This window comes from Rhinolophus ferrumequinum, chromosome 8, assembly GCF_004115265.2.
Source record: "Rhinolophus ferrumequinum isolate MPI-CBG mRhiFer1 chromosome 8, mRhiFer1_v1.p, whole genome shotgun sequence".
Classification (NCBI taxonomy): Eukaryota; Metazoa; Chordata; class Mammalia; order Chiroptera; family Rhinolophidae; genus Rhinolophus; species Rhinolophus ferrumequinum.
Genome location: NC_046291.1, coordinates 78,082,479 through 78,096,021, shown reverse-complemented (window position 1 = coordinate 78,096,021; position 13,543 = coordinate 78,082,479). Strand labels below are relative to the sequence as shown.

The following is a 13,543-nucleotide window of genomic DNA, read 5'->3' as shown; positions in this document are numbered from 1 at the left end:
AATTTAAGGTATATTGTCTTTTATTTTCTTACTATGTTAGTTACATGAGTACTTGAGAGGTTTGGGGGGCAACCTTTTATCTGATAAGGTATATTTCTGGGCAGTGCACAAGTTCAGGAGGGGCTATTGAGCTTGTGGGACTATCGTACAAAGCACAACACCTAGCACCTTCGGAAGAAGTCCCAAGTTATCTTATGCTAGAGTAATGAAGCGTGATAGGGGCTCTCCACATATAGTCCTAAGTGAATTTCTCTCTTTTGCTCACTTTCATTTTGAGGCAGAGTATTAGCTTCTTTGAGCTTAAGTTTTTTTTATCTAAAGAATGGAAATAATTCTTAACAAAAGGTTTGCAAAGATTAAGTGAGATAATGGTACACATCATATTAATGACACCTAATAGTCTTCCTCACATCAGGATAATATACCTTAGAGCATGAATAACTAAAAAAAAAAACATTTGGAACAATCAGTTACTCAGGAATAGGAATTAATTACCACTGGAAAGTAGGGCTGCAGACCACTAGCAAGAACATTTGCTAGGAATTGTTATAGTCATTTTTTTTTTTTTAACTTAGAATAAAATTACCTTTGGTTTTTGTAGAAGCAAAATATATATATATATATATATATATATATATATATATATATAAATGTATAAATATATGTTCACATACACAATGAATATACTTATAGTCATGCTTTAGTATTTATCCTTATAATGAAGTATACCTACTACAAATCATTATAATAGATCATGTGGGTAATACAGAAATTAAAAATAGCTTAGTGTTTCAGGATATAGAGAATAACAAAGGAGGCACACTATTTCTAGTCTCCTTCATGAAAGCTTGACCAAAGAACCTCAGTGTTTTCCTCAGAAAATGGCTGCTTCGGAAGAAAACAGTTGGGGCTGGTTGGAGCAATAGATAGATTTGGGGCCTGATTTTTGTAACTGGTTTCACATTAGGCTTAGATTAAGGAAGATGGGAAAAAATCTCTGTCATGCAGGGTCTCTATCCTGCACCCCACATAAGAACGCAGGATATGGTAAGGCCAAAAAGGAAGAGCAACGGAGCCATAGATAGGTGTCGTGTGGGGTCTCTGGTCCCACTCCCCACACAAGAACGCAGGACATGGCGAGGCCAAAAAGGAGCACCCACGGAGCCATAGGTAGGGGAGTCATACCACTATACTCTCACTGGTGGCTGGGTTGGAGACACAGGAACCAGGAGCAACACAATTCTCAACCCTCACTGCACTGCTTGCAGACTCAGCCACCATCTTCTTGCTAGCCCCCCATTTTCTGCTAGCGTAGCCACGGCAGTTATATTAGTGCCCAATGGCTCACTGGTTACAGCTGACGGCCAACTAGCCACAGCTGCTGGCCATTTGATCACAGTCGATGGCCATTTACTACCTGAGCCAGCACCTTTCTATGTGAGGCCGAGAGCCTGGAAACTGCTTTTTGGGGCTCTGTCCCCACAATAGGGGAGTCATACCACTATATTCTCGTTGGTGGCCGCGTTGGAGATACAAAAGCAAACACCCGCCAGCACCCCAACAAGGGATTTTCCTTCACCCCAGTCTTGCTGGCGGCCAGGCGAGACACACAAAGTAGGAGCCGCATGATTCGCTATCCACCACCAGCTTCTCTGCCTGCCAACCAACCAGGGTAACCACCACAGATATATCAGTGGCTAATTGGCTAACTGGTTACAGCTGATGGCCAACCAGTCACAGCTGATGGCCATCTACTGCCTGAGCCAGCACCTTTCCACGTGAGGTTGAGAGCCTGGAAACTGTTCTCTGGGACTCTGTCCCCACAGTCTCTCAAGAAAATGTCCAGTAGATGGAGGACAGTGAAGTAAGAAAATACAGAGACCAGCAGTGTAAGAAGTAAGGGAGAGATAAGAGTCATTCACAGGGAATCTAAAAGATGAATGGCTCAAGTAAAGTATCATTACTGGCGGGATTTGAGATACTTTGAGGAGTTCAGAAGCTGAACTCTCAAAAGGTCATCTCAAGTTTTTCTATTAATGAAAAGATATATTAGTCCTTAAGAAGGTTTGCCTGTAGAAGAAAGAGAAAAGTGACATCATTCAACTTGTGGGGTAGCCAGAAATGAGGGAGTTACCCTGTACGTGGCCTATTCTTCAAATTCAGTTTCAATTAATTAAGTGCCTTTATATTTCTTTACTCTTTGATATGTCTATAATCTTTCTGCATTTCACTCTATTGTTTCCACTCTAGTTCAGGCTTCTATCATCTCTTTCTAAAACTGCTACAGCAGCCATATCACTTATTTCCCAGAGTTCACCGCTCATCTATCACCACTACCCCAGATCTCTATAATTCTCTACTAAACAGAATAGCTAGAATTATCTTTTCCAAAGGCAAAGCTAATCATATAGCCACACCCTCCTCAAAACACTGCGTTTTTTCCTATTATTTTTACGATTAATATCAAAATCAACAACTTATCCTGTAAAGGTTAGCATGATTGGGTTTCTATTTCTTTAGCTTCATCAGCTTCTACAGAACACACCCCTCTGATTTTGCGCTCTATACTACTCAGTCTATACTAGCTTGTACTCCTTCATTACTTATCCTGTAGAAAATATCCTAATATGTGTCAAAATGATTGAATCAATAATCATCGATCCTAATGAGTATATGTATTACTAGCAAAGAAAATATCACTGATCAAATTTTGGTTAATAATTGCAAACCGAGTGTGCTAAATGGATTTAGTCCTTGTGATTTTCTCAAAGATAAACTCATCAAATCACTACTAGTTACCAATATATAATTAGAGAGAGAAAATTATTCCCCATTTTTTTTTTTTTTTGAGATAAGACATCTTTTACTTTATACAGTTCACAGAACCTTATGGGAAGTATTTCACATTTATAATGAAGTGTTTAAACAATTTTTTTTTTAGACTGTCAGTCTTGGGAGGCATCTAATGCCCTTTAACTAGTCTCTTGAGGTTTTTAATGACCATTACGCAGGCACTTAAAAAAAAAAAAAAAAAACTCCTGCAGAGAAAGGAAATCGTTGCATTAGCTCTTTTAGAAAGGTTCTTCTCTTATGGAAAGTTTGAGATAAATATTTGAACCAGCCTATAATCAATTCATTCAAGTTGCTTTAACAGTACTAACCTGAGATTGTACAGAGCTAGCCTAAATAAAAGAGCACTTTAGTGGTCAAACATTCCCGGATCTACCAGTGGTACTCAAGCCAACCTTTTGGTATTATGTGTGGAAACTCTTGAAAAACACTATGATTTTAAAACCTGTATTTATTGCTTTCATTCAGAGGGTGTTTATTGCTCAAATAAGGTCTGATTTTAAATTTTCGGTATACTTCAAAGCATAGGAGTTTGAAATATCTATATGGATTTCTGATTATCCTTTCCTCCATCCTCCTCCAAACCACTCTATTATGCTTAGGAGACATGAACTTGAGGAGAAACTGTGTCTTGTTTGGTTCTGCAGCCATAGCAAACAGCAAGTGTTCAATGAAAATTCAACCAATAAAATAATAACTGACTCAGAAATCACAATATACCAAAATTTAAGCAAAGAGTAGGATAACTAATTGCTAAATATTTAGAGTTTGACCACTGAATTCACATGTATGTCTCACTTCAGTTACATTTACTACTTTGGGAAAAATTACTCTTATTTTAATGGTTAATTCAACTACATTTACTCAGAACGTATGGTTCAACCTGCTGGGTCAGGAGGTAGATAGGAACAGCTTCCCTATCTTATTTCTGTAGTCTAGTTCTGTAAAAATATATGCAAAATGAAGTTGATAATAATAAGCTTGAGTCAGAGGAGTCCTTCCCAATCACCTATATTTTCTCTATGCAAATATAACTATCCCCCCATTAGCAAAAAGAGTCTTTAAACCTGTTTATTTAGAAAGCTGTAAGTTTTAAAGAGATTGTTCTGGAAATATTTCTTCTTGTGAAAATAAATTTCTAGTTATCAAACTACTATGTGCAATATAATTATAGTATTCCACAATTGTTAGAACATAGCGTATTATTAAATGTCTGAATAATCAATTCCAACTTTCAATTAACAACATAGAATTGGATAATAGCAAAAGAGTATGAAAGAGACTTGTGATTGTTACAAATTGAATAACAAACATTTTTTTTTTTTTTTAAGTTTTAATGTGTAAATCTTTTACCTCTTGAAATAACAGTTTCTAATCCGGTTCCATTAATAAAAGCCCGTTTAATGGTTTGTGTTTTAATATCTGTCCAGTATAAACGTTCTTCAGATGCGTCAAAGTCTATCACAGTAACATCATCAATATCAGGGACTGTAAAGGCCGTGATAAAGTTAAAATACGGATTATCAATATCCACGCCTCTGATTTCAGAACGCCTTGCATAAAGAAGGAATTTTTTCATTTCTAGAAAAAAAAAATTAGAAATAAGTATTTTTCTCTTATACAGTTGGCAAGTTTGCAGCAGTCTAAGAATTCTAAAATCTGACTTGTTAATGATTTAATAGATTTTTCACATCAAAAAAACAATCAAAATTCCATGGAAACATTAATGCAGAAATAATTTATCTATTTCTAAATGAAAGTGCTTAATAGAAACAAATGTAAAACAAGTTAGAATCTTTAAGTCATCATTTCTCTTTTGTTAGAAATGCAAATAATTCCTCAGTAACTGATTTGATTTTATAATTTCAAACAAACTTGCTAAAATACATTAACTCTACAAAGGCCAAACAACTGTATTTGTTCTTTGCACATAATTATAACAATATTTCATTGCATTAAATGATATTTGAAGGAATCTAAGAATATATTTTCTATGCTATCATTGAAAAAATAAAATTAAACATTGCTTTTAAAAATAATGTTTAAGTTTTCATTATCAAAATTAGGGTTCAAATAATGCTAAAACAAGCTTTATAAATTTTCGTAAATCTGTAGTAACTAAGACTGTTAGGCATTGTATCATTTTTACCTCCATAAGCACCATTCTTGCACAGAGTTTGTGAAATCTTGGTCGATTAAATAAAAATAGGAGTCACAGATATTCTATTTTTTCATTGTTTACTTTGAGGTTATTGTTGTTAATTGACATATGTTATGATTGCATAAATTTAATGAAATCCACATGTTCCTAAATTCCTGAATTAAGGTTTTTGTGAGTTCATTCTTTTTTTGGGCTTAAAAATAATTGCTTTGCAAATAAATAAAAATTGCTCAAAATTAAAATAAAACAAACCAGAAAAACCCCACAATCTGATTTTCATTATTTTTGTTTCTTTGTTTAAAAGCATTGTTTAAATACATTTTAGAAATCTTTCAAAGACATATAGTTTACTTCATTCCCCTCTCCTCCCGCTTCAAGTTGATAATCCCCTACAAAATGATGCTCAAGTGACTTTAGAAGAGCAGGAGGAGATTAAAGCTCTGAAATGCCTCTTGGTTATGCAGGTTACCTACATCATCATTTTCTGATAATGCACTTTCACTTACAAATGTCCCTGTTTTGTAGAGATAAATTCTGCTAACACGCCAAATAAGAAAGTCACACACACACAAAAAAATGAATACGGTAACAAATAACCAAAGTGAAGCATATCACCTATTTTAAGAACATGTCCGTCTCCCCAAAAGTAGATGAATCATCAACAGTCTAGAAATAATGTTTGTAAGGACGTTAAAAACCTCGGTTGCTTTCCTTTAAGGAACATCTAAATGCTAATACAATTTGAGAGAATGCAATCGGAGTTTTAGATAAGAACTTTGAGAAATGTACCATAGCAGGTCTTCTTGTCTGAGGAAAGCTTCATCAGGTGGGGGCACGCACAGGCAGCACTCCGATTATGATTGATCAGACACATGTGGGAGCAGGGGCCTTTGCCATCATTAGCTGCACAGGGATTGGGAGCTGTAATTACACCGGGAAATATTAACAGTGGAGAAGAAAGAGTATATTAGGGAACCTCCGAGTTTGCCAAGGGTTATTCCCTTAATGATTCAAAGTGAGGTTCCCTTCATAGCACCCATTACTAGGGTGATTAATATGACAATAATAGATAAGCATACACAGCAATTACATTAATAAAAACATTTTACTCCCCAAAGATAATGACGATAACTCCTCAGTGGTCTCTAAGATAAATAAACGCTGTGCATCCTACTGCCTTCGAAGTAAAAGTTTTTCAAGGAATTAGTCTGAGAACCATTCAGGAATAATTATGAAATAAGGTATATAATATACTCAAATACACTAGAAGCCAGGCATTGGGAGGTCCGATGGATACTGCTATTTTCCTAGCCTACTTATAGACTCTTTTCTGTCCATAGCACATCACTCTCAAGGGTCCCTAGAAAATTGCTGCTATGCATGTATCCTTCCTTGCGGCCATTTCTTCTTTTTTGAATCATTATTAAGACATCTGCTTCTTTACTTTTTTTTTAAATTTTTTTCCCCTGTATCATCTGATTCAATGGCTAAGTTTGTTCCACATACACATACTTACTAGATTCTATTATATAAATAACATGATATATTCAAATTCAGAATGGAATATAAATTTTGCAGTTCACTGTTATCCTTTCATTTTTTTGTGCTTCTTGTTCTGTTATGTCTTTTGGATAAGATTTTAATCTCTATTGATCAATAACTATTCTCTTAAATCCTATTTTTATACTCTATTTAGTACAATAAAGCTTTTAGAACCAAGCCACTAAATTGAAGGCAGAAAAGAGTTATGTCTTCTCATCCCACCAGCAATATTTTCTTCCAAACAGGTGAACCTATTTCTTAGAGTATTTAATATCAGTCCTGTAGATTTTTAAAGCACAAAAAATAAAAATCAATGGGATATAATAAATTGTAGAGGATATAAGAAACTAACTGAAGTTGATAAATATCCAACATGGCTTTTCATAGTCGTTCACACCCTCCGTCCGGTAAGATGATGAAAATAATCCATGTCTTTGTATTTTATTTAAAATATAAGTGGATACCAGGAAATTAAAGAGTTAGAAACATTTTCCTAAGAAACTTAAGAATTAAACTGCTAGAATAGAGTGGAAGCTAAGATATAGAAATTACGTAAAAGTCCTCTATCCCTTGGAGTAAGTGCCACATAAGCTTCTCTCTTCCCTTTTATTATAACTTCATCTATTATAATTGGAATTCCTAAGGAATCACAGGTTAGAGAAGCAAGAAAGTAGGCATGAAGGTTATTGAGTAGGAAAGGTGTTGCAGGAGATGAGAAAGAATAAAGAAGAGAGATAGAGAACTGATGGAGAACTATTTGATACCTAGAGTAAGGGTTACCTAGCTGTGGTAGATAGATAGAAAAATCAGTTTTCCACACTCAAAAAAAAGAAGAGGATAAAGGAGAAAAAAGATAACCAGAAATAATAAAGACAAGTTAAGGAAAGAGAAGGAAGATGGAGGAGGAGAAATTTGTTTAAAAAATTGACACAGGAAATGCTATTCCTCTCGAGGAAATTAAAAGCATAATCCATGACAGTTCAATAATAAGTACTAAGATTTCACTTTGAACATCATTATTTTTAGCCCAGAATCATACCAGTTCTTTTGTGTCCTATAATTGTGATCAAATACTTTTAAAATCAAAGATAATATATTAAATTTCTCTATGTATATTAAAGTAAAAATAAAAGATAATGACTTTGTAGCCCAATATCTGTATTAATGATAACACTGTAATATAATATTCACAATATTTTGTGCCTCACAGCAAGAAAAATCCATAGGCTTCTTGCTTTACTTTTTATCTCTTCTCATTTTAAAACCATGTTGTTAAATCTTTTTAAAGTTTCTTTCGAACCATGAGTTTGAACAGATACTTATTCTAATCACCAAATTAAGGAATTTGGTTTGGTTCACTGTACTCACATTTTAATATTCAAAGCAGGGATTAGCACTGATTTTTTATATTAAAATGATCCCTAAACCAAATCTGGCCCACTGCCTGTTTTTGTAAATAAAGTTTTATTGGAACATAGCCATGCTCATTAGTTTACATATTATCTATGGTTGATTTCACTCTACAGTCACAGAGTTGAACAGTTTCCCCAGAGACAATATGGCCTACAAAGCCCTAAAATACTTATTGTCTGGCTTTTTATAGAAAATGTTTGCCAATGCCTGATACAAAGCCACTATCATATGGAAAATACTACTGCAGAATCCAGTATCAATACAGAGCCTGTAAACTCCTTACAAGACCAAGAAATCCCATTTATTTGTATCCATGAGATTGGAAAATCTGACCAGTCAATGGAATACTATAAGCAATCTTAACAGATGGAAGTAAAATGCAGCTATGCAGACTGAGTTCACTGATAACTCACATTATTAAAACTCAAGTTGACAAAAGAAAGAACCTCAGAGATACATGTAACACTCCTCCTTACACTTATGCATTGAATAAGTAGTTATGAAGCACCTATTTTTTCCACCTAGTTTTAAAACCTGGGATATAAGTAGACAAGACATAGTTCTTGCACCAAGGAGTTTGAGTCTGTACTCTAACCCTTGCACTGGTTTATTGTACGGTCACTGGCTAATTTAGGTTCTCCTCATCTCTTGCTTGGATCGCTGCATTAACTTCCTAACTAATTTCTTGATTTTCAGTCTCTCCGCATTGTATACAATTATCATTTTAAAACACAGATTTGATCATATAGCTGCCTAGCTTAAAGTCCTTGGATGGCTTCTCATTGTCTGCTCCCCACAATCTCAATCTTCTCTCTGACGATTTTCTCCAGGATTCCTCCACACTAGCCAGATTGGTCTACCTGCTGTTCTCATTCAACTTCCAGTTCTTTCTCCTGATCCAGTCTGTTTATTTTTGTTAAAGATATCATCAGTCTTTCAAACTCACAAAATTTTAACTTCAAAATATTTATTTCATTACCACATTTAATTGTTGTCAAGTATTGTCACATTTTCCCTAAAATGTGTTTCCTTCTTTCCATTTTTAAATTTCTCCTCTCCCAACGTAGAGTTTTATTTCATCACTTTTGAATGACCCCTACAGCCATATAACTGGTACCCTCGAGTACTGCACAGAACACACCAATCTCTCTTTGTAAGATAACAACCTATCTTCCAGCCTCACCTACCACTTTCCTTCTACATATGCATTATGCACAGGCCAAAATGGACTCCTCATTGTTCTCTGAATATCTATAGCTTGTCCTTTTGTACCTCTACATGATGTATTTTTCTTTACATAGGGTTTCATAACCAACATCTTTACATTAATCTTCCTTTATGAACCAGTTGAACTCATTTTCTCCCACAAATCATTTTCTAATGGAGCCAGCTAATGCTTATTCCTCCCATCACTGAATATAAGTTTTAATTATTGACTATACAAAGTGTTAGGCAATTTATGGTTTACTGACCTATTTCCTAATTGTCTGTGACATATTCATATATTTTATATCAGTACACACTAATCTCTCTAGCTAAATCAGAGGTTGGTAAGTTTTTCTTTTTCTTTCTTTCTTTCTTTTTATTTTCTTTTTCCGTAAAAGGCCAGATAGTAAATATTTTCACTTTTGCATGACTTATGCCCTTCATAGTAACTATTCAATTCTACTATTTCTACTATTGTAGCACAAAAGTAGCCACAAAACAATAAATGAATCAATGGGTATGGCTACATTCAAATACAACTTTATTTACAAAATAGGAAGAAGGCTGAACTTCGCCTGAGAGCCTTACGTTGTCAACTTCTCAGCTATCATGTAAGTGGTGTTTCCAAAAACTGACTTATATTCATCCCTATTGTATTCTCCAAAAATGCCTATGGTATCTAGTACTGTGCTAGACTTAAAGACATTTGGATTCATATGCAAGCTTATCAATGTTTGTGGGTATATGTTCTAAAAAGGCAGCAACTAAAAATTTGGAAATTGAGTTAATCTTGTAAAGCGCATCATAGCTTTGGTTGAAGAGACTAAATAATACATAACTAGAATACTTCACAGGAGAACCAAATGTTAATTAGGCAATCCCACAATATTGATGTGTGTTCTATGAAGAAAACAATATCATTAAAAATAATTTAATATATCAGCAAACTATGTTTAATTGAAATCCATTTCTCACCAGCAAAAAATAAACACTTTAAACATAAACAATATTTTATCTATTTAATTCAAATAAAATGTATGCAAATGTTGATGCAATATAACATACTTATGAAATTTATTTACCTCATACAATTATGCTCCAAACCAAGAGTGCCCAGATTGAATTTGTTAGAAAAGGGGGAAGATTTTTCTCCTTTCTATGTAGTCTTTTTTATTGTAATTAAAATGTATTCTGTTAATGAATTATAGTGGTACAAAAATAATTATTAATATGATAAAACTATTTATCTATATTACAATTTTCAATTTAGAAAATTATTTAATATTTTAAAGAAAATAATTTTCAGAAGGATTAAACACGATTCCAAAACCTATTTTTGACAAATATCTTCAAATTATAATTTTAACATTTGATGTTGAAAACTAGAGTGAATTCTTTGTTTAAAACACACTTATAAGAACATAAATGCAAATAAAAAGATGTGCTTATTCCTTTAGTTTCAGCAGATTCCAGCAATAATAGATATGCAGGAGTTACTTTCATGAAATCATGTCATATTTTATGGATTAATTTTATAATGTTTTGTTATGAAGCAGAAAATAAAATGTCTAAAAATTTTATCTGATCTTACATAGATATTATACTTTAAATATAAAAATATTAAAAGTCACAAATACTATTTCCATTTATTTGTGCACACTTCTCTACAAAAGGGTGAAAAGAAACATGTATTATTATATTATATTTGTTGGTGAAGTGTATCTTAAAATATCAATGAACTTTCAGTTATTCTAAAGAGGTAAGATATTTTCATTTACTTGCTGATTAGTTCACTTGCTTCATAATTTGAAAGAACAAGTATTTTTGTCAGGAAAGTTTCTTTCTTCACAATGATTTTATAACTACAAAATAATTTTATCTGTAACAGTGCTTCACGACCCGTGGTGGTAGTGGTGGGGGCGGGGCTTTCATCCCCCAGGCAGCCTTGGGGAATGGTTGACATGAATGGTGGTACTATTGGAATCTTAGTGGGTAGAGTCCAGAGATACTAATCAATTATCTACAATTCACAGGAAAGCCCCCCACAACTAAGAATTCTGGCCCCAAAATGGTAGCAGATGGGTTTGCCTCTTAACGGATCTTAATGAAGGGCTCTAAATCACTTAGCCTTGTATGACTGAGGCATGTACATCAATCAGCCAATACCAAAGAAGAGAGAATTTTCTTTCTTACTAATCTTTTTCACTGCTCCAAGATAGGCTGTATTATTGTACCACAAAATAGCAATTTACAATGCCAATAAACTTACTACTAATTGCATATGAATTCATTTGCAGCTTAGTTGTTTGATATTTGTATTATATTTTGCCAAGGAAATAACGCTAAAAATGGTGAATATTTATTTTTCAGATGAACCAAAAAAACCCATTAATTCATAATATGATTTTACGATGACACATAAATAGTCATTAAAAACCTAAATTAGGTCATAGTCTTTATTACTGGTATTGGGAGCAGAGGACAATCTATTGTAGGAAGGAAGTATAAGAGGAGAAAGTGATTCCCTCTGTGATGTTTTTATATCAATCGTTTGAATGACGTAGCAATGTGTCTTTGGCATGTTTCAACGCTCATTTCTTCTTCATTGCTCATTCCCTCTCGCCCTTCTCTTAGGCTCTTGGTACTGCACAATGTTCTAAACACCTCATTATAGAAGCCTCACAAGTTTTCTCAAATCTCATTAATTCTTCCTTTCTTTGATATCACCGTCATTTCACTTCACCTCAGTGGTGAGAATTCTCATGTTTCAAAGGTGCTGATATCAACTACAAGTAAAGGTAGAAACATTTTGTTTTAACTATTTCACATCGGCTTACCATTCTTAGAAATATTACTATTTTAAGATAGGATGCATGCTAAATAAAATAAATCTCTTAAAGGTAGTATGTAAATATATGAAAGAGACACTATTAAACAGTTAAATGTGAGGAAAACAGTATTTTTAACAGAATTAATAATATGTAGGATGGAGGGATATATATATATATATATATATATATATATATATATGGCAGTTAGTTAATCTTAATATAATAAAGTGTGGAAGTGAGCAATTTAAGTAACCTTCAAATATTTAAAATTCAACTCTGTCACATTTAAACATGGGTTTTCATATTAATCATATGAAAAAAAGTTGCTTGTAATTGAATATATCAATAGCCCCATATGGAATCCCTCATTCCTCAAGTTTCATAAGTGATACTTCGTCCCTAAAGGAATAAATGGGGTTACTAATATGTTAGAATCTAGATTTAAAAAAAAAATAAGATCAGCCAGTTTTCTTACAAATATCAAGAACAATTTAATTTTCTATAGAAATATTTTCCTGAAGCAATTGGAGGCACTCAAATCATTTAACTGTTAAAACTACTCTGAGAAACAGCCTGCAATTATCCTTATAGTGTCTTAATATAACATGCAGGTGAGATAAACATTGATAGAAAGAATAGAGGTTCCATACATTGAATGATCTATTTTTATCACAATATGCTAGAAAATGTGCTAAGTGTTTTGTAAGCATTATTTTTATTTATTCCTTTTACTGGGCATTTTTGTTTATAAAAATAATAAATTACCTCCACTTTACAGAAGAGTAAATTTAATTTTGAAAAAAGGTTAAAAAATAAACAAACTATAATCACACAACTATTAAGAGAGGAATAAAGTTTTAGATTCCATAAAATGAGCCTTAACCATTATACATACTACTTCTCTAAATGCAGCAATTCACTTAGATTTATTCATTCATTTAACAATTCATGGATACCTGATAAAAAAAGGAATAGGAGATAGATGCTGACTTAGAGTGTAAGTTTTATAAATATATTTCACCTAATTGTTGTGACTACGAAGAAACTCCTCATGTCTCATTCATTCTGTTTCTGTGTTTGATTAGTTTTTCTAAGGGTTGTGCCATTTTAATGTGTTATATAAAACACTTTGTACATGTGCCAGTCGCTGTGGGTTTCAAGAACAAAATTAAAAGGGACAGTTGAGTCAGAAAGCCTGTCTTTGAAAATAAAATAAAACGGTCCCTGCAAAATAGTATTTTTTTATCAACAAATATTTATTAAGTCCCCAGTAAACTGAATCCTTTTCAGGCAGAAAATTTCCCTCAAGAAGGGAAAAGCATTTTGTAATTGGTGAAAGTCTAATGGATAAAGTATTTGCAACATTCTACATTTAAAGTGACAATCACATTCTTGAGTTATTTTAAGAAAACATTCCAATCAGAGCAGCTAAAGAAACCATATAAAAGAAAACAAAAACAAAACAAAACAAAAGCAAACAAACAAAAACAGAGTGGTAAAATCTTTCTGGATTCATGAACAAATGCAGTTTCACTGGGTG

General features: G+C 33.2%; 1 protein-coding gene across 1 annotated transcript in view; it reads right to left on the bottom strand.

The window, feature by feature from the left end:
• LRP1B (LDL receptor related protein 1B) overlaps positions 1-13,543 on the bottom strand; it is a 1,793,989-nt gene that overhangs the window by 592,018 nt on the left and 1,188,428 nt on the right. The window contains exons 28-29 of the mRNA XM_033112843.1: positions 5,801-5,932; positions 4,204-4,431 (exon numbers count right to left, since the gene is read on the bottom strand). Coding sequence (XP_032968734.1) covers positions 4,204-4,431; positions 5,801-5,932 — 360 coding nt within the window. The remainder of the gene's footprint in view (positions 1-4,203; positions 4,432-5,800; positions 5,933-13,543) is intronic.